The sequence below is a fragment of the Apteryx rowi genome, unplaced genomic scaffold (assembly GCF_003343035.1).
Source record: "Apteryx rowi isolate R43461 unplaced genomic scaffold, aptRow1 scaffold_183, whole genome shotgun sequence".
In the NCBI taxonomy this organism is placed as follows: domain Eukaryota; kingdom Metazoa; phylum Chordata; class Aves; order Apterygiformes; family Apterygidae; genus Apteryx; species Apteryx rowi.
Window position 1 is genome coordinate 173673 of NW_020448119.1, and position 19397 is coordinate 193069.

The 19397-nt window shown below is 46.2% G+C and overlaps 1 protein-coding gene across 3 annotated transcripts in view; it reads left to right on the top strand.

Moving 5' to 3' along the window:
- The first annotated feature begins 596 nt into the window (after positions 1-596).
- MAPKBP1 (mitogen-activated protein kinase binding protein 1) overlaps positions 597-19397 on the top strand; it is a 103399-nt gene continuing 84598 nt past the window's right edge. The window contains exons 1-2 of one of the 3 annotated variants that reach the window (XM_026061604.1): positions 12173-12188; positions 17690-17818. In XM_026061604.1, the coding sequence (XP_025917389.1) occupies positions 17786-17818 (33 nt within the window). In that variant the 5' untranslated portion in view covers positions 12173-12188; positions 17690-17785. Of the gene's footprint in view, positions 922-12145; positions 12189-17689; positions 17819-19397 lie in introns of those variants that run through there. The other 2 variants (XM_026061602.1, XM_026061603.1) reach the window with 2 other exon arrangements.

The window sequence follows — 19397 nt, forward strand, 5'->3', positions numbered from 1 at the left end:
GGGCTCCCCGCCCCGCCGCGGCCTCCGCAGAGGTGACGGCTTTGCCCGGGGCCCCGTAACCGTTGCCGGCGGTTGCGGTTCCTCGCCGGCCCCCTTTATAAATAGAGGGTGCGTGTGGATGTGCAGTGCCTAATGCCTTTCTTGGGGGCTGCCGCGCAGTACACATGCGTGTACCTAAAGCAGAGCTACATCTGCGGGAGTTGAAAACTGCCCCGTGTTTAATCGGTGTGGTCCGTGACTCGGTGTTCAATGAAGTGCAACGTTGTGCTTTTTAGCTCGCAAAGCCTAAAGCGGAATAGGYGTGTATGTGGCAGAACCAAGGGGCTGCATGGAGCCAATTAGTGGACTCCAGTGCTGGGAATTTTTCTGTCTGTCATAAAAACTGAGATGGAAGAAACATACCAAAATTTTAGATCTGTAAATTGTTTTAAATCAGTTAATTGGTACTAAAAGAATGACATTTTTTGGGGAAGCTTCTGGGAATAAGTGACATTGCACCCATCCTTATTAACTCTTGCATTTGGCATTCCTTGCAAAGAATGAGACTAAAATCTATTGCAAATATCTTATTGACCCATGGTTGCATCTTTCAGTTTAGATTACTGCTGATTTGATCCTCTGGAATCTGCAGAAAGAAATTCTGCCAGCCTCTGTGAACAGCTTTGCAGTGAAACAGGAGTGGAGTCCCTGAGCAAAATTGCTGAGATATGTGAACAAGCATAAGCAAGGCTGAGCACATCAGTACCTGGGCTTGTTCCTCGGGGACGGTTTGTGTGGGGGGTAATACCCTCTTGGCACCTGGAGATGATGTCGGTTGAAGGGTCTACAATAACAAGTCGGATCAAAAACCTGCTTCGCTCCCCTTCCATTAAGCTGAGAAGAAGCAAGCCTGGGAACAAGCGTGAAGACATAGGCGGTAAGGTAGGTGCTTTGTGGTGCTGGCAGCAGGCTTTAACTTTGTTGCCTAAGGTCTCATCTGTACTAAAAATACTGCTTTAGGAGACCTGATTTAACTGTCGTGTCCTGCAAAGCAACTGATACTGTAGCTGTAGTCTGTCTTTCAGCTGGCATCTTAGCTGTGCTGCTGATTCTTGTTAAAGCCTAGGTCTTTTTTCAGAAAAGTGCTCTGTTTGCCTGTGTTCTATGTGATTGAAAGTACTCAATGTGAAGCTATTGTATAGGAAAGCTTTTGGGGAAAATAATGAACTGGTTCATCAGTTTTTCACATTCTGGTGTATGCAGGTTTTTTTGGGTGACTGACAGCAGTAACATAATGCTGCCTCTTCCTCCATATTTCCAGCTGTTAACCTGCATTACAGGCAACTAACAGTACACAAATGCCTGCTCTTCCATGTAAGCAGTTCTCTGAGCCCTTACGAAGGAATATTCTGTGGGCATATGGGGAAGGGTAGGATGGTCTGAAAGATGGAAAGTGTAAGACATGTCTCTGAGGTGACTGTTCAGATGGGGTCTGCATTCCAGGGTCCTAGCTGAGCTTTCCTCCATGTTCCTTCTTTGTGTGCCTCAGCCTAAAGTATTGCTTCTCCTGGGAATGTCTTGCCTGGGATATGATTACTTCTACCTCCATAATTCCTCATCCTTCTTGGTGTTGCAGAGGATTCCTGACAGACAGTCATTCACTGGGAATTGACTGATGTCATGAGGTGAAGAGGATGACTTAACCTCAGCTGTGAGGAGAACAGAAGCTGGGGGACATTGCCTTGTGCTCACAGCAGGAGCCTTTGAGTCAGGGGGCCTGGTTCTCTCTCTATCACTGATTCACTTGTAACCTTGGGCCGATTGCTCAGCCTTTACATTTTTCTATTTCTCCATAAACAGTAAGGTTAATCCTCCCCCCTCGTGAAGGCTCACTAGTAAATGAGAAAATGCTTGTAATCCATGAATGCAAAGTGCATTTGTTTGTCTAAAAACAGTAGTGTTTCAAGACTGTGGCTGCTGGAGTGAAGACAGTATGTTAAACTGCAGGGAAAATAAATGACTCTTCTTTAAATGGTCTGCCCTCAGTGTGAAATTCTGCTCTCAAAACTCTGGCTGAGGTGGGAGGTTCCCAGAGATGGCTGCTCAGTACCAAGGAACACAATTTTAATTTCTCTCTCCTCTCTTGCCAAGCAAGAGAAAAACCTGCTCAGCTTCCTCAAAGTTGTCTAGAGGAGAGTCCTTGGTGCTTGTGTGTGACCTCAGCGTAAGCATGTGCTGCATTTAATATGGCCTGGTTCCTGCCAGTGAAACATGCTTTGTGTCTGTTGCTGAAGGGTTTATTTGATCTACATTGCACAGAGACCTTTGTTAAAACAGCCAAAAGCCACCTGTGCCAAAATGTACAGGGAGCATTAGGTTCTGGCTCTGTAAAGTGGAGCCGAGCTCTGCCCACTCCTCTTCAGACCTGGGATCTGCTGCTATAAACCCCACGTCCTATGTGGTACCTGTTTGGTTTTTTTCTCTTGTATGCGCCTTTTGGAAAAACTCCATTGTATCCCTTGTGGCATCTCCCAGTGTGCAGCCAGGGCTCTCTGATCTCCTAGGGACATCATTGGTTCATTCCACAGCATCAAATTAGTGTTTGAGGGTTGGGTTTTTTGTGTCTTACTAGCAAGAGCAGTTAATTGGTGAGATGCAAGGAAACAGCAGTGTGATATGCAGTAAGGGTGACTTCTTAGGGCACTTTCCCTGATACCTTTTTCTTCTGGGGACAGTGCTGGTAGAAGCAATTTGTCATCATGAGATCTTGTGTATTAGGTGCTAGTGGTGGTTTCCCAAAGCAATCTGCTCTCTGAGTCTTTCTCAGATGAGTTGTGGCCTGCCTTCAGTGGGACAGCTGGTGTGAGCAAGGCAAACAGGAGCAGGCCCTCCGCTACAGGTCCAGCAGAAGAGCTTCCCCTGTTTGATATCTGTGGAGATGCTCCCTCTGCCATGTGTGTGCTCCTCTACCTTCCAAGGTGAAGCAGCTCTACCATTCTAAAATATCAGGAGACAGATCTTCTCTATTTGCTAGTTGGCATGAGTATAAATCCCTTGGGACTGAAATCGAACATAATATGCATCTATCTTGAAGGATCTTTGCTGACCTGCTGTAGGTGGGAAGGGATTTTCGAGGCATCTTTGATGATGTCTCTTGGACTTTTTGAGAAATGCCTGTTCAAAGATTTATGAGACTCTGGTCTCATGGATCAGGTAATCCTGGAAGTATGAAAGGGCCTGTGGAATTTCTAGCTTCGGCTGGTCATCTCTGCTGAATGCTGCTTGGTTACATAGGATGGGGCAGGACTGTTGCCCTAGATACATGCCTGAAAGGTGAGACGGTGCTTTGTACGTGCAGATGTAGGTGAAGAGTGATTCCTCTACAGCTCTGTGGTTCCTCTGTTGAGTCCTTCAGGCTTTTATTTGCAGCCAGCAGCTCAATTTAAGATGGATGAGAACCCTCAGTGGCACTGCCTTGGCTTTCATGGGTTGTGGTCCCCACCACTGGAAAGCATCCCTGCTGTTTCCTAAACATCCTGTGAGTTGTGTGAGACCTGCCAGGCTGTCTCAGTGGTTAGGGACAGACCCCTGGGGCAGTGTCTCATGCTGAAGAGAAGCTCTGTGGAAATTGGCTCCTTTCAGTGAAGCAGCCTTGTAATGCTGGGCTGGAAGTGGGCAGGCTGTGGGAGGCTGGCTCCGCTGAGACCTGTTTGTGCAGTGCTCTGGAGGGGGGAGTGTGGGTAAGTACAGATATTTTGCATGAGGGCTGTGCAGGACATGCAATGTGTTACTTGGGAGCATTACAAGAGAGAACTTGTTTTGTGACTTTTATTTTTATTAGCACTTATTCTTTGCCTATAACTAATGCATGGTTCTACTCCGCTGCCCCAAGGAGATCTCTACAGGAGTAAAACTAAGGAACCAGTATCTAATTGTGGATATTAAAAAACATAAATAAGGGGAAGGAACAGAAGATCTTTAAGCAAAGGTTATTGAGAAATTGGATGTAATGTTTGGTTTTGTTGCTGCTTTTTAAAAACAACATTTCAAATCAACTTTTGTTTTGTTGGAGTCATGACTGTTGCTGTTGTGTGACTAGCTCTGTGTTCAGACTTTTTTGTCTTGTCTGATGTATTAATCCATCTTTTCTTTCTTCTCCACATCTCCCTTTTTTGAGTTGAACCAATGCAGACCTAGAATGCAGTGATCTTGGGTTTGTAACATGTCAAGGTGGAGGCTGAAAGCTAAAATTTCCCCAAACGAGTTGTTTGGCCTGAGTTCAATTTCTAGAGGATTGCTAGGCCTACCAGAAACCCAGCTGTGCATCTGGTCCCCATGCTTATGGTTCCAGTAGAGACACAAGGAGTTAAAAGCTGGGAACTGAATGCCTGTGAATCTGCATTGATCACCCTGCAGTAGAGGCACTGGCAGGACAGTGGGGAAACTAAGGGCTAGAAAGCCCTCATTTTAAAGACAGGCTGCTGAGACGTCTCCCATTGCTGAAATGTCCTGGTTGCAGTGGTGGCCTGCAACTTGACTATGCAAATCTGTCTGCTCACAGAAGTGATTGTACCTGAGCAGGGACAGTTCCTACTGGGGATGTTCATATTGGTAGGCTCTACTGCTGTAGCTGTAAGCATCTTTTTAACTGAAACAGCTGTGCCTGTTTTAGTGGGGGAGGGTCATCAATCAAACCAGGTTATGAATGTCAGTGTAGAAACAAATTGCTACAAAACTGCCTGCAGACTTTACCATACAAGTGTAAGCCAAAGAGTTGAAGAAAAACATTTGAAATTTGCTGCTTGTTTGCTTGAGCTCTCCTTTTTTTTCTGAGCCAGAAATATTTCAAGTTGCCAGTTTAAATCAGTGGTTTGACTAAAACCTGACATTCTCCAGCAGGAATGCGTTCAGCACAGGGACTCTTGTGTTGTGGCCTCCTCCTCATCAAATGTCTTGCAAGCTGTGCAGCTGGGGTGCTTGCTTCTGCTCCATGATGCTGGGCTGGACTAGGTGGCTCTGCAAAACCTTTTTTGAGAGGTGCTGTTTGGAAAATGAGCTCTGACTAAACTGCTTCTAGTGGGACAAGATTTCCTTGGTGAGGAGCTGCGTGTTCTCATTGCCAGCCTGTGGATTCCCATCTGCCTGATGGCAGCTCCCTGGTTAGGGCAGCAGAAACACAAGTATGCCTCTGTGTCCTGCCTGTGAGCATGTGTGCGCACAGGCACAGATTTATGAGGGAAGATGATCTATGGAAGCTGGAGACCCGTCGTGCCTTCCCATGCCCCTTGCATTCCCAGCACAGTTCTTCAGCTCCTCAGTCCCCCACATCACCCTTAGCTGCAGGGCTCAGCTAGGACCACAAGCCATCCTGGGCATGGAATATGTGGGCTAATGTTCTGGCTGCTTGTATTACACAGTCCTTTCTGTTTAAAAATATTGTAGCTTCCAACATGAACCAGTTTAAACTGCTCCTGATCTGAACTGGACTAACTGAGAGTTGCTGAACCTGAATGGGAATAGATTCAAAAAATACATGAGTTTGATTCACTGATATAAATGCTTCAAAAATCATCACCTCTTATTAAAATAGTTTAAGGTGCAGCTAAGGCTTGTTGTAGAGTAGGATTCTTCCCAAGTCCTTGGGAACAACTTGGTCCTGCAGCAGCAGAGCCTGCTGGCTTCCTCGTGGTAGTGTTTCCCAGGAGAGCTGGATGCTGGGCTGAGCAGCCTGGCTGTGTAGGTGATGCAGAGGGGACCCTGTGTGATGCTGTCACAAGCTCTTGTGGCAGAATTTGGATGGGTCTTTCAGAAAATTATGATATGTTTGGGGGCTATTCTGTGCAACATTCCTCTTCTCTACTCCACTGGAGTTTGAACAGTGTTCAGCCTGCTGGCTTTGGGATGCGCACAGCCACAGCAGCCCGTGGCCTGGCTGAGAGGAGCATCTAGCCCAGGTCTGGCCTGCTCTRTGTGCCTGTTCTGCTTTTAAGCTTATATCTGTGAATGTTGCTTGGCCCCAGTTGCTAGCTGGGATCTCATGCACTTCTGCATCACTGAGCCTAAACACACCAGTTGATTCAACAGCTTAGGGGCTGCTGTCCAGAGGCATAAGGGATTTCATGTCTGTCTGTGGCCAGGCTTATAACGTTGCCTCTTAAAGCAGAGGACAAAGGCTGATTAGTGTTATTTCTGCTTCTCTGTGGATGGCCAGAACTGTATTTCAATGACATGTCTGTACCTTAGGATAGAGTCAGTGGAACAACTGAGACTGTCATAGCTCTGGGGCTGATCCTTTCCTTCTGGGCTGTTCTGGTCCCTTCCACTTCATCCTTAAATACGTGGTGCTCACAACTGAACCCTTGTTTCTTAACAATTTCATGTACATGTTTCCCTCATTCCATTCTTCCCTCTGTGCAAGTTATGTCTTGTCTTGAAATTCTGGGGCAATCTGGCTTGGTTGCCTGGCCTGAGTTGGAGGCTATCATGAGTGTAAAATGTGACTTACAGCCACAAGGCATATCAAAAACAAAGTTTTCTGCTGGTGGACTGCAGGACCAGTTGCTTCCGGTTCCTGATGTAGGATGGATATAAAGGCATGTAGCTATTCCAAGTGTTTGTTTTTGTAGTCTGCAATTGTATCCATGATCCGTTGTGACCTATTTGGCCAGTCTTGAAACTGACTGCTGGAAAGATCCCACCCTCTGACCACCCCTAAATAATGTACTGTCATTGCCGTAGGAGATGCAGCAGGAAGATTCCCCACATGGCAAAGGTGGGACTGATGTGCTAACAGCTGGGGTGCAGCCAGCATAAATAGCGCAAATGAAGTCATTTGCTGGATGGGTTTAAATGGTTATTGCTTCCCCTGGGTGGTCACATGCTGTTTGTCTGGATGGTCTCTTACAGCTGCTGAGATTGTGTTCTTCATGCTGGGTTGTATGTTCTTCATCTCCTTCAGGTGAGTTGGGTATTATTCTGAGAAGGCATGTGGGACTTGGAAAGCTAACCTGGCTGGAGAGGTTTGCAAACAGGTTTTACTCTGTCCCTGCTGTGCTGGATGAGCCATACACATACAGATTCATGACCCCCTTTCTTTCATGGGCTGTTCTACTGTGGGCTGTGAAGCATGCTGAGTTTTGCTGGAGACCTGGCTGGGACAGTAAGATGGCAGAGCTCAAGACTGGTCAGAGGTGCTGCAGGGGATACCTTTGCTGCTTGCTGGTCAGAGCTGTTCTTTGTGTGGTGTAGTGAGGGCTGGTGGAGAAAGGTATCCACTAGCACAGTGGAAATGGACCTCCTCCATAGCGGTGCCATCTGCTTCACTAGCTGTGTGCTTGGCACTGTCTGTGCTCTATCACCTGATTTGTTTCTGGAGGGCAGAACTGTTGAAATTGTGGTTGGGGCCCAGGCCAGGCTTGGACTTTGCTTTTGTTTCATCAAGGGTCTGTGGATGCCTGTAGAGTGACTTGTGTTTTTTTTTCTCTCCTCCATATCTGGTGAAAAGCAGGGCATTACCTCCCTTTCCAGCTGAGAAGGTGGTGGTCAGCATTCTGCTGCCCTGGCAGAGCTCAGAAGGCATTTTTTTTCTTCCTGTTGATCAGGTCTTGGAGAAGTTGCCTGATTAGCCTTGATACAATTGTCTCTGTGAGAATGAAAGCAAATACTATGTGCTAGCTAGTCTTTGGCTTTTTTTTAAAGTAGTCTGTCTTGATGTTTGGGGCAGGGAGTGGCTCTTACATGGTGCTCAAACAGTACTTAGTAGAATGGAGTCCTGATATTAGTGCTGAGTGATCCCAGCCGAGGTCTGAATAATTAACTATCACCAAGCCCAGTTTCAGCCACTTCAGGCTTCTGTTTGTGTCTGATCTACTTGCCTCTGCACAGCTGGAAGTTTCCAAGGGCTCCTGTACATGCACGGCAGAGCTGCGGTGCATTTTCTGCTCTGGATTGCATCTCCAGACATGGGCTGTTCCCTGTTCCTGAAACCCTGCGGGCTCTGCTGAGGTGGCTACAGCAATTCAGAAAATCTCCCAGTATTTCCTTTCACCACAGTGCTGTTTAGCCTTGCCCTGAGCATCCGTATCTTGTGCAAGGAAAATATGACTGAGGCCTGTGGCTGTTGTAACCAGCAGTGGAGCTGTGCCATGTGATGTCTTCAAAAGCATTAGTGCAAAGGTGAGTTGCCGTTAGTGTTCATATGACTGTAGACTGCAGAAGCATCGCATCCCTACCTTGCTTCACTGAGCACTGGACTGGCATATGATAGAGTAGACCCAGCCCAAAGGGACTTTAGGCTAAATAAAGAGGATGTTTTTCCTATACAGACTATAGCTCCAAACTCCCCCAGGAAGTCTGAGGCAGAACTAGAAACTGAATCCTGATCTTCCAAGGCCAAATCTTAGCCTTAGCTGCAAAGCCCAGCCTCTTGCAGATTACCAAGGATGTTCTTCACCTCTCCTATTTGAGAGCTGCATCTTCATTTAGGATTATTTGCTTAGAAGTCCCCAAACTCTGTTGTTGTAAATGCTGACTTGGTTCCATTGGCACTAATGATTTCAGTAGCTCTGGTGATGACTTTCCAGCAGGCTCAAGCAGATTAGGTGCCATATGAATTAGAGCTGTCGAAATCCCAGTAAGCCTTGTAATTTTCCTAATGTCCCAGGAGACCAGTGTACTGTTGTTACTTACTGTGGGGAAACTCTGATTGCAAATAGTGCTATAGAAAAGTCTATGAATTACTGGTTATTTAGTGTTTCCAAGCCAGTAGCAATACAAGCCAGTTCCACTTGTTCTCCCAAATACAGTATTAAAATTCACAATTGGTCAAGAAGACCAATATGATTCAACAACTAATGTGATATTTCTTACCTGATGGGATTTGAAGAATGACTTTCTCTCATTACAGGTACAACTCTTACAGTGGTTCTTAAATTTTCGCATCTCTCAAGCACTTTGCATAGTTATATTGAAGCCTCCCCAATCATGGAGCCAGAGAGACTTTCCCCTGGAAGAGAGGAGATTGTTGTGGGCTGTACAGTATTAGAGAGTCACAAAATTAACAAATGCCATGAGAGCAGGCAGATGGAGGAGTTTCTGGAGGGGGGAAAAATCTACTTTATGGGAGTGTCAGTGGATTCAAGGATACAGACTTGTAAAGCTTTCTGCTCCTGTTTTTCTTTTTCCAGGCAGACACTGCAGATAAGTTACTACTGTCTCTCCAGAACCCCTTCCCTACTGAAAGGCAGGCCCAGCACAGGGCAGCTGCTGTTTAAAGTGGCAGTACTCAAGTGTTAGCTTTCTAAGTCTCCTGTGCTCACAGCTTTCTAAGTCTTCTGTGCTCAACACTGTTAGCCTCTTAGCTATCCAAAAGGCTTTGAAATTGGTTGTTCACCTTTGAGTAGAGCATAAGGGGCCACTTGTCTCTGAAGCCTTGTTTGCACTAGGGATGTTTTAATTGCCCCCCCCCCCCCAAAAAAAAAAAAAAGCTACAGTGATCAAAATAGCACCATTGCTCAGCCTGAGGCTATGCTCCAAAGGAGCTTGAATTTGTTACATGGTGCCTAATGCATTCTAGATGCTGGGACTGCGGGAACACTAAATAGGAGCGAGGGTAAAAGGAGTGTGTGTCTGACCTGCCTTTGTACTTGGTGGTTGTTTTTTGTGCTCAGCATCAGGTTTTCTTGGAGATTGCTGTGCTCTGTGTTTCAGCAGTTGTCATGCCATGGCCTGGACCATAAGGGGATTGGGAAGGTGTCAGAAGGTACCCAGTACGGGCATGAGTGTAAGGGGATGCTGGCCAAGGGCTTGCCTGTACAAGGGAAAATTTGCAAGTTGAGCTTCTGTGACCAACTGTCTTAATGGTGACGCAGCATCAAAAGTATGTTGAATGATCCTGTCCCTCAAAGAAACAGGCTATACCAGTAAAAGGGCTTATTTTTGCCAGTTAAATTGCATCAATATTAGTGTCTTTGCTGCAACAGCTTTCTCGGGGATATGAGTGATGTTTTTCATGCTCCTAACCAACATTTCTGTGCTGCTGAAACATGAAAAGGTAGGCCAAACCTTGTAAACAGAGATGTATTTTTTTTATGCAGTTAATGGTTCTGGATTCTCTTCTCACTGTCTCTGTGTTTCTTTTTCCTTCAATGTGCAACAGACAGGATACTTATCCACTTACCGCAAAGTGTCCCAGCATCCAGGGGTTTAAAACAGCTGTGTAAACTCCTTGCATTTGGCTCACCTCCCAGTTCTGAACTAGATATAGTGGTCCCGAGTGCAGTTGTTTCAAACCTGATCTGAGGTGTCATCCTTCTTGAGCAGCTGAGTCCAAAAGCATTGCTGAGCGTAAATTGGAATTGAGAAATCTGGGGTTTGCTTCATCTCTTTAAGACACTCTGGTCCCAGCTCACCTGACTCTTGTACTGAATTGTGGTCAGACCGTCTCCAGAAATGGTTCTGAGTCTCTTGGCTCCTTGCAGGGGCTGGTGGGGGGTGTTTCTGCAGCCTGTGCCTCTGACCCCTGATGGCTTCCTCTTAAAACTGGCTGTGGGAGTGGTGTTGGAGGGGAATGGGGACAAGGTGACATAAAATGCTCTTACTAAAAATGCCTTAACAAATATTTCTGAGTGTGCAGTATGTCTCTATAGATGCAGTTGTTTTTAAAGCCCCGAGCTGCTTTTGAGCCTGGAATTGGGATTCCACCTTCTCCCAGCACTGGAAGGATAATCTCCCTTCCTGATAATACACAGTTTGCGCTGCATGTCTCTGCCGGCTTCCCTAACTAAGCTGTTGAGATGTATTTTACATGCGATCAGTGGTGCAAATAACTGGCGCTGGGGGAGGATGAGGCTAGTGCACCCTGGGCCAGAGGTTGCTGGCTTCAGCTTCCTCCTTTGTGACTGCTTTGGGGATGTTTCGGTAACTTCTGGAAGAGCCTGTGCGTATCCAGAAACCTGCATTCATGCTCTTTGAACCGAGGCTTTGAACAGCTTAATGGCTGTACTACCTTTGAATAATCAGTCTCTGTGCTGCCGTTTCTTCTCGAGATGAGGTTCCCTATGGGTGTGATCACTGCAGTAATGTCTTGGCAGCTGGCACCTGTCCTGCACAGAAAATATCCACGTGTAGGAATCCACCCGTGTTGCACAGCTAAAGTCAGCGGCAGGTCTCCTGCATCGCTGCTGTTGTGGGTGGCTTACCGGGCTTGCTTTGCTAACTGCTCAGCGTGCTTTCTGTAGCAGGGCTGAGAACGAGCTTCCTCATGTCTGAGGGCTGGGACCAGTACTTCTGCGACCTGTGCAAGGGAGCCGTCGCTGCTAAACGCAGCGCAGGGTCTGTGAGACGGCGGGGAGAAGACGCGGCGTCGGGACCGTCTGTGCGGCGTCGGGCTTGTTCGGGGTGCTTGGGCGGGCCCGGCCGCCTGTCGCCATGGCGACCGCCCGCTGGCCAATGCGGGCGGCGCGGGGCGCTGGCCCCGCCCCCGCGCCCTGGCCCCCGGCCCCGCCCCCGCGCCCTGGCCCCCGGCCCCGCCCCCGCGCCCTGGCCCCCGGCCCCGCCCCCGCGCCCTGGCCCCCGGCCCCGCCCCCGCGGGCCATGTGCGCAGCGCTGCTCGTAGCTCCTGGCCGGGCAGCAGCGCGCAGCGAGGGCGCCCCGCTCTGCAGACCCCCTTGCCAAGACGCAGGCACGTTATGCGTTTATCCTTGGGTAGACCCGGTTAGCTTAAATACAGGTTTTGGAGGAACAAACAAACAAAGCAAACATCTGGTGTAGCGAAACCTCGTGTGCTGGGGTTGTCTTGTGGCTGTCTTGTGTGGAGCTCTGGTGACCAAGACTTCGGGCTGAGCGGCAAGGCTGAGAGCGAGCTCTGGGTTGCCCTGGGTAGTATCACTGCCCTCCGTGACAGAGGATGCAGTTGTCAGAAACACTGGGCAGCTTCCAGCTCTGCGTCTCTGGCCAGGGAACTGAGTTGTCTTGTCAGCTGGGGAAAAATCTGTCTCTCTCCTTTGTGAAAGAAAAGTTTTTATTGGGCATCTGAAGCCAGGGGAGCTCCTAAGGTAACCGGGGTGGAGAAATACTGCTTGCTGTGGAGAGCAGTGGGGCGCGGCAGTGGGAAGGGAAGGCTGCTTGCTGTGATAAGGCAGTCAGTTTTGCCGTCAGTGCTTTCCAGAGGCTTAGAAGAATTGGGGCTACTCATCACCTACTGCCTAAAGGTTTGTTGGCAAACGAGGTAGAGTCTTTCCTTCTCCTGCTAGTTTGTTTTGACACTTGGGGCCTATCGTACTGGGAGGAGCAGTCAGGCCCGCCTTAGCCAGCAGCCCTTGCGGAGGAGCGGAGGAGGCTGTGTAAACAACACTGTAACTCAAGGCAGAGAAGAGGAGCTGGTATTCCTGCCCCGGGCTGCAGGGAAGGGAGCTGGGGGCCAGAGGCATGTTTGTGTAGCATTTAGGGTTATTTGAGTCTTGTGCTGAGGAGATGGCAGCACCGTAAATCATCAGCGATCGGTGCAAACTGCAGAAGCAGTTAGGGCAGAGGGAAGGGCTTAGAAGCCAAATCTATTACAAAATGTCAAAGCGGGTGATTTCCCTTGCTGGGGAGGGGATGTCGTCCCTGGGAAGCAGAAGGAACTCTGGCTGCAGGATGTGGCCATCCCTCTGGAAGAGGGATTTACTTCCAGGTCTGCCTGCCTGGGTCCTGCCCTCCTACTCTCTAGCGTGCTTTAATTTAGATGCCTTTTCTCAGATCCCCAGAAAGGAAAGTACTGTAAACAGCTGCCAAGCAGGACTTTGCATTGTAAAGGATATTTAAATGCTGGGGCCTGGTTGGATCATGGTATGAGTGTTTCTATTTTTCTACGTGTGTGTGTTTAATAACTTAATAGGAAGAACATACTCTGTTCTAGCTGAGTGTATGTTACTTTTCTTAGTGTGCCTGTTAGTACAGTAAATTACAACCTCCCACCCCACCAGCCTACAGAGTGACACTGGTATTGTGTTACATCTGTAATTGCACAACTTTCTGTGCAACTTTCTTACTGTGAAGGATTTAAGCCAAAACTGGATGACAGCGGTGCAACTCTGGCACCATTCTGGCAAATGTTTAAGCATGAACTTAATTTTGTGTGAGGTAGTGTGAGCGTGAGTAGTTCATTTCACCCAGTGGAAATCAAGATAAGTACTTCTGTGGTCACTTGCAAGATTAGTTTATGTATGATTCATTTCAAGCACATAACTGTATGTGTGTGCATGTCATATATATCATACAGTTATCTTGATCCTGTTGTTTTGACTCTCTCAGCTGCACTTTGTCTCTTAATCCATATTCCCTGGGAATGCAGCTAACAAGTCCTGAGAAGCTTGGAGCAGAGACTGTTTCTCTTTCCCATTTCCCAACCCCCAAATGAACAGTTAGCCAGAGAAATTCCCTGTTGTTTGACTTTTCTTTTGTATACCTAACATCATCCCCCAAATGTGGACTTGATTTTTCCCCTCCCTCCCCAACTGGAGTCCTGACGGAGCCTCTTCTGTTCCAAATGAGTTGTTGACCTGACATGTTCAGGAAGGGTAGTTTCATCCCTGAAGTAACGACCAGGTTTATGGCAAGGATAGAGCTAGGTTATTCATACCCCTGAACAGGAGAGAGATGCTTCTCTCTCTGGGTAGGCCCGAGATGTTGGTCCTTAACTTTTCCACATCACATAAACAAAGATGAAGTGTCTTTTTTAGATGCTTCTGAAGTGTTGATTATGCTTTGATCCTCCTTAGTCTCATCCCATAGGATTCAGACATTAAAAAACAAAACAAAACCCTCTTTCCTTTTCCCAACACTTTAATTTTTTTTTTTCATGAACTACTTAGCTGTCACAAGGGAAAATGTGGTATAAAAGTTATTTCACTGTATTCTGGGAAGACTGGCAGAGCTGTCTTTGCCACCCAGAAGAGGGGTAGTTGTGTCCTGGTGAAAGCCATGGTAGTTGTCACCTGTGGAGTATGCCTGGTAGATGGAACATCCTTTTTAGGAGAGGGAATATAGCAGACCCACTGTGTCTGCCTGTGGGCTGCTGCCTGGTGTATGGCTGCCCTGGAGTACGAGTCATGGTAGAACCCAGCACTGGGATTTGCATCCTGTTGGTTTATGGCAGGCACCTCCCTCACCTACACGTCATTGGGATCTCTGTACCCAGTAGATCTCAGATTTGAGTCCATGGCCCCTGCACCTTGCCCCTCTTGTTTCTTTTCAGCATATGGGCTTATGGGCATTGCAGTAACATCAGCTTCGTGAAAGTATGGTAGCACTGCTGATATTTTTGTATGAGCAGGATTTGCAAATAGAGCTGTGCAAAGCTGACTATCTTCTGTTTGTCTGGGTTTTAAATTTATAAGGTTACTTCAAATTGCAAGTGGATACTGGCAGACACTATGTATTGCATGTCTGCCCTTACGCTGTCACGCACTCTGGCCACATCTACTTGGCAGTTGGACATTATATTTTGATATGACAAGAGCTGGCTGTTAATTTACAGCTATAAACCTGTTGGGGTCAGAGTGAAAGTCTGTCAGTCCTGTGCAGGTGACAAGTGCCTTGTTTAGTTTCTTGGTGGATGAATTTTTCTGTTTTGGTTTTATTTTGCTAACACAGCTTGTATTTCTGCAAGGGTAGAATCTGTGGTAGTCAGAGTGGAACAGCAGAGTAACAGCATTTATGGGGCATTCTTTCCAACTGCTATGGTCTAAACATATGTACACCAGCATTGAGTTACTTCTGCCTGGAAATAAGCCACAGTGCTATATATAAAATATATTTGAACTGTTGCAGTAATGTTGTTGGTATAAATAGGGGAAAAGCGTAGCACCAGGGCTTCCCTTAGAGCTGACTCAAGAGGACTTCCCTGTGCTCCATCTTCAGTGGCAAAAAAAATGGGGAGGGTGACTGAAAGCAACACAACAAAATGTCATTTGACTAGGCTTCAAGGAAGAGCATAAAGAGTGAGGTACTTGGGTCTGAAGCATTGGCTTCCTATTTGATGGTTGCCCAGCTCTTTTCTCCTTGTGGTGGAACATTTGTCAGAAATCTTGTAGGGCTCAGTTTGTAGTGACCTGATCCCCCAAGGCCTCGGGGTTTGTTCTGCGAGAGTGTCTTGGGTCCTTGTGACTCCAAAATTATTGCTGAATTTTCTTGAATTCTTTCTGGGAGGCATTTCCCTTCTCTAGCTCATTAGAGAACTGGTGCCGGTCCATGGAAAGCTGCTATTTGCCTTGGTCATAGTGTTGTGACATGGAGGAGGCAATATTTTGAAGAGATGTCAGTGTGTGGTAGTGTGTCGCAGGGGTATTGGATGCTGCTGTCATCTTTTGGAGCTTGTGAAGTATGCTTTGGACTTTTTCCAGGGAGCATTTGTAAGCAAAACAACTTTTGCAATTTCTTTGTACAAAGCTGTTTAGCAGAACTCTTTGCTCAGTCAGCTTGGCTGCTGCAGCAGATTGTGCCAGTTTCTGTGGTCTTGTCTGTCACTAAGGGATTTTTATTTCACCCAAACAAAATGTAGGAAGTGACCTCTACAGAGATAGCAGAAAGTGCTGATAAGCACTGAATGGCCAGTTTTAGTCTTTGCTTGTGGCTGGTGCTAATTCCATCTTTAAACTGTAAGTGCTTGTTCACCTTTGGCTAATTTGTAAACAGATCCTTCCAGGATGTGAGTGAGTGCTTGTAACTGCCTTATTAGAGGTATCCAACTTGTGAAGGTCTAAGGATATATGAGAGGCAAGGTTTGCAAGTAGAAGTAATGTCTTTTCTTAAACCAGCTGATACAGTTAGAAGGAAAGAAGCAAGATTGCTGACGTATGGGTACATTTTCAGGGTTCAGTGGCCTGTGAACAATTCTGTATGAATAATGCTTTCTGCTGTGTTGCAATATTAAAAAAAAAAATCAGAATCATCAGTTGCATTCTTGCAACTCTAACAGGCAATCAGCTACATTTCATCCAACACCTCTTCTCTGGCCAGTGATGGGAATTGCAGCCTGGTTTCACGCAGGGGCTCGGTCACTGTGAAGCAATGAGAATAAAGCTTGTATCCAGCTGTTGCATGCTACCTAGCTCCTAGTGCACCACAGCAAGAAACCGCTTAGGAGCGTTATAGGTATCTTTTTACTGAAGGACATGAAATACAGTTTGAGCATGGTTAGCATAGGTGACATGGTTCAGTACAAATGACAATAAGTAGGGATGTCTCAACTCCTAGCATTGCTTTGCTGCCTAGTCTTACTGCCTGTCCTTCAAGTGTCTGCTGATTTTTATTTTCCTTTATTTAAGGTGAAAAAGCACACTTAGGACCAGTAGTTCAGGTATTTCTGAACTACCTGTCACTCAAAATTATTTCATAGAAAGACAGATTCTGATAAGTAAATGCTTCTGGGTATGTGAATGTATCTAAAACTATCAACCGGAAAATCATCAGTCAGGAATATTAACTCTTTGCTAAGACTGGAGTTCCATAATATATATGTATTTTTTTTGGTTTGGCTTTTCTTCAGCAGAAAATTTTTGCTGAGAACTAAACATAAAAATAGAAGTACTTTGTGAAGTGTAAAAGGAAAAAAAAACACAAAAAAACATAAGCTGGGTTTGTTGTCTGTATCTGGAGCTTCCTGAAGTCCTTAAACAGGGCTGAAAAGATGTGATAGTAGTTGTAATGCCTTCTTTTCTTGAAGTACGGCAGGAGCTATGTGGTAACAAAGACAAAGGAGTCTTTAAGCCTGTGGATAAAATTTGCTTCCTCTGTGTGTGGTTTTACTGCCTCAGTTCTTGCATTTGATAATTCTACCAGTTACCCACGCTCCTGAGCCTCAATTATAGGATAGAGGATACCCACTTTTCCAGTGTTATTCCTGTTTCAGGGCTTTCAGTCACCTAGATGGCAGCCAGCTCAGTTTTCCTTTTTGTAAGTCACCCTTAACTCTTGAAACAAGTCACCTTGTGCAGACTGTTGTGCCTCCCATTTACAGATTTTCTTTTATTCAGGAAAAGAAAAGGTGCCTGGGAAAAAATCACAGGAAGAATTGATTTAAGGCAAATTACGTGGAGAAGGCAAAGTGGAATAAGTAAATGATTTAATGGGCTTGTTCAAGACTGCTTTGTGGTTATCATCTCCCTAATCTTTTCTCTGTGTGGTTTATTGCCTAGTGGTATTTTCCTCTGTGTGCCTGTGTGTCTGTGAGAATGAGAGAATCCACTGGTATTTCTTGCTGCTGACCTGCAGGGGGAATTATTCTCATCTTTGGGGTGCTGAGTATAGCCCATAAAACCTGCAAGAACTTTTAACTGTGTGGGAAAGACCAAAGCAAGTTCTGTATCTGAGATGGCTGTGGCTGTGAATGATGATTGCCTCTCCTGTAGCACCAGTTTGCATCCCTGAAGCAGAGAGATGGCCCTTCTGCACAAGGTGGTGTGTGCTGCGAGGAGGGCAATTGGTTTTGCTGGGAACCTAAAGCTTCATCAACATAATGCTCCACTGCAGCGGTGCCTGAGGGGCTTCCCATAGTCGTCTGTCTTGGGCTCGAAAATTGTATTTCCTAATGTGTGTGAAGCACATGCAGAATCAAGTGGGCAGAACAGTTAAAGTTCCCCACCATTTCTTTTGCCGATTTGTACATCTGTAGTCTCTCCTACTTATCCTTTTTTTTTGTTTGTTTGTTTTTTCTTTTTCTTTCTCAAAGGTCTGGGAGGGCAGTTTGGTCCCCTTGACTTTAGTGTCAGGGCATGTGACACTTGACACTTCAGGCTGTGTGCTTGAGTGAGCACGTGAGGGTTTGATGGCATTCTCCGTGCTGGTGGCTGAGCAGCAGGTACGGTAATGGGGACTGTATTACTGGTGAGGAGCTTTCCAGCTGTACTGGAAAGGGAGGAGGCAGCAGCAGGGTTGTTGAGGAAACAATGGAAATTTGTGCTTGTGCTGTTCTTTTAAGTTTGTTTTCTGAATCTTTGGCCCATGCTCATTTGCATCTTTTCTCCTGGAGGATGCTGTCTCCTTTCTGGCTGACAGGAGAAATCTCTTGGGTGCTGAGTGTGTGTTGATTGACAGATATGAAGAGCTCCTTAATTCTTGGGTGCATAAAGGGCAGATGATGATAAAGGCTCTTCTGTAAGGAGCTTATTCCTCAGGGCAGAAGGCAGGCTATGCAGGAAGGGATTGCAGAGAGCTAGGCAGTCAGTGGTTGCTGGGAGGTGGTGAGGGGGAAAGCTTGGGTGGCTCCTTCTGTGTATCCTGTTTGATTTTTTTGGGGGGGAAATAAATCTTGTACTTTGCTTTGATTTGTTTTTAAGCATTCTTTAAAAATCTTGTGGCTTGCCTCAAGGAGGAGTGAGATATAATGGTGCCACATAGTCCAAGCAGCTGATTGCTGCTGGAACTTGAGAAGGAGGTGAGGCTGTTCCCAGCTCTGCCACTAATTTGTTGTTGACCATGACCAAAACGCTTTGCCTCAGTGTTTCTGATTTTTGCCATCCAGTCCTCTTTCATCTATTCAGATTGCAAGCTGTGTGACAGGGCATGTTGCTACTTGCTGTGTGCATAGGAGGCCTTCGTGTTCACTGGGACTTCTTGGAACTACTGTGAAACAAATAATAAATACTAACCACCCAGAGACAGTCTTTATGGAAAGACCGAACGCTAATCTCTTTACCCCCTTTTGTAGGGATGATGTCTGCGTGATAAAAGCTGTGTACTCTGTCCCTGCTCTTGTATTTATACCAACTTTAGCATCTTTTAAGTTGCCAATATATTTGTTTTTTTTTTTTATAATTTAAATCTGCTTACAACGAAACTATTTTCTAATCCCCTGAGGATGTGAGTACATACTTCCCCCTTAGAATCATTGCAGCCTTAGAGAGGTGCATGCGTGGGAGGACAAGGTATCCAGTCCTGGAATAGTTCGGGTGTTACAGGCTGGAGCTTTTGGGTGTTGCGAGAGGTGATCTCTCTGACTTCCCACGGAGGGGACAGGTATCTCCTCTGCCTGAGGTATTTGGCAATAAAAAGGCTAGGCCTTTATGTACAAAGGATCTATTAAAATCTTTCCCAGGGACTTAAATACACTACTTAGAGCCATCGCCTTCTCCGACAGACCTGCGTAGTTGCCTTTGTGAGAAAGAGGACTAGGTAGATACAGACCAGATTTACAGGGACAACTTAGAAATGGCATATGATAACTTTTTAGACAGAACAGCTGTATAAAACAGTGGTGAAGAATAAAAATAAATTGATTTTGCATGGGGTGTTATATAGAATAAGGAAGTCGCAGATGAATTACACACGTCACCTCAGCCAGGTGCTTATTAAAACGCCTTTCTTCACCCTTTTCCTCACCCTGCATAGTGCTATCTTGTATGTTCCTACTTTTTTGCTTGTTCTCAAGGTCCACCACC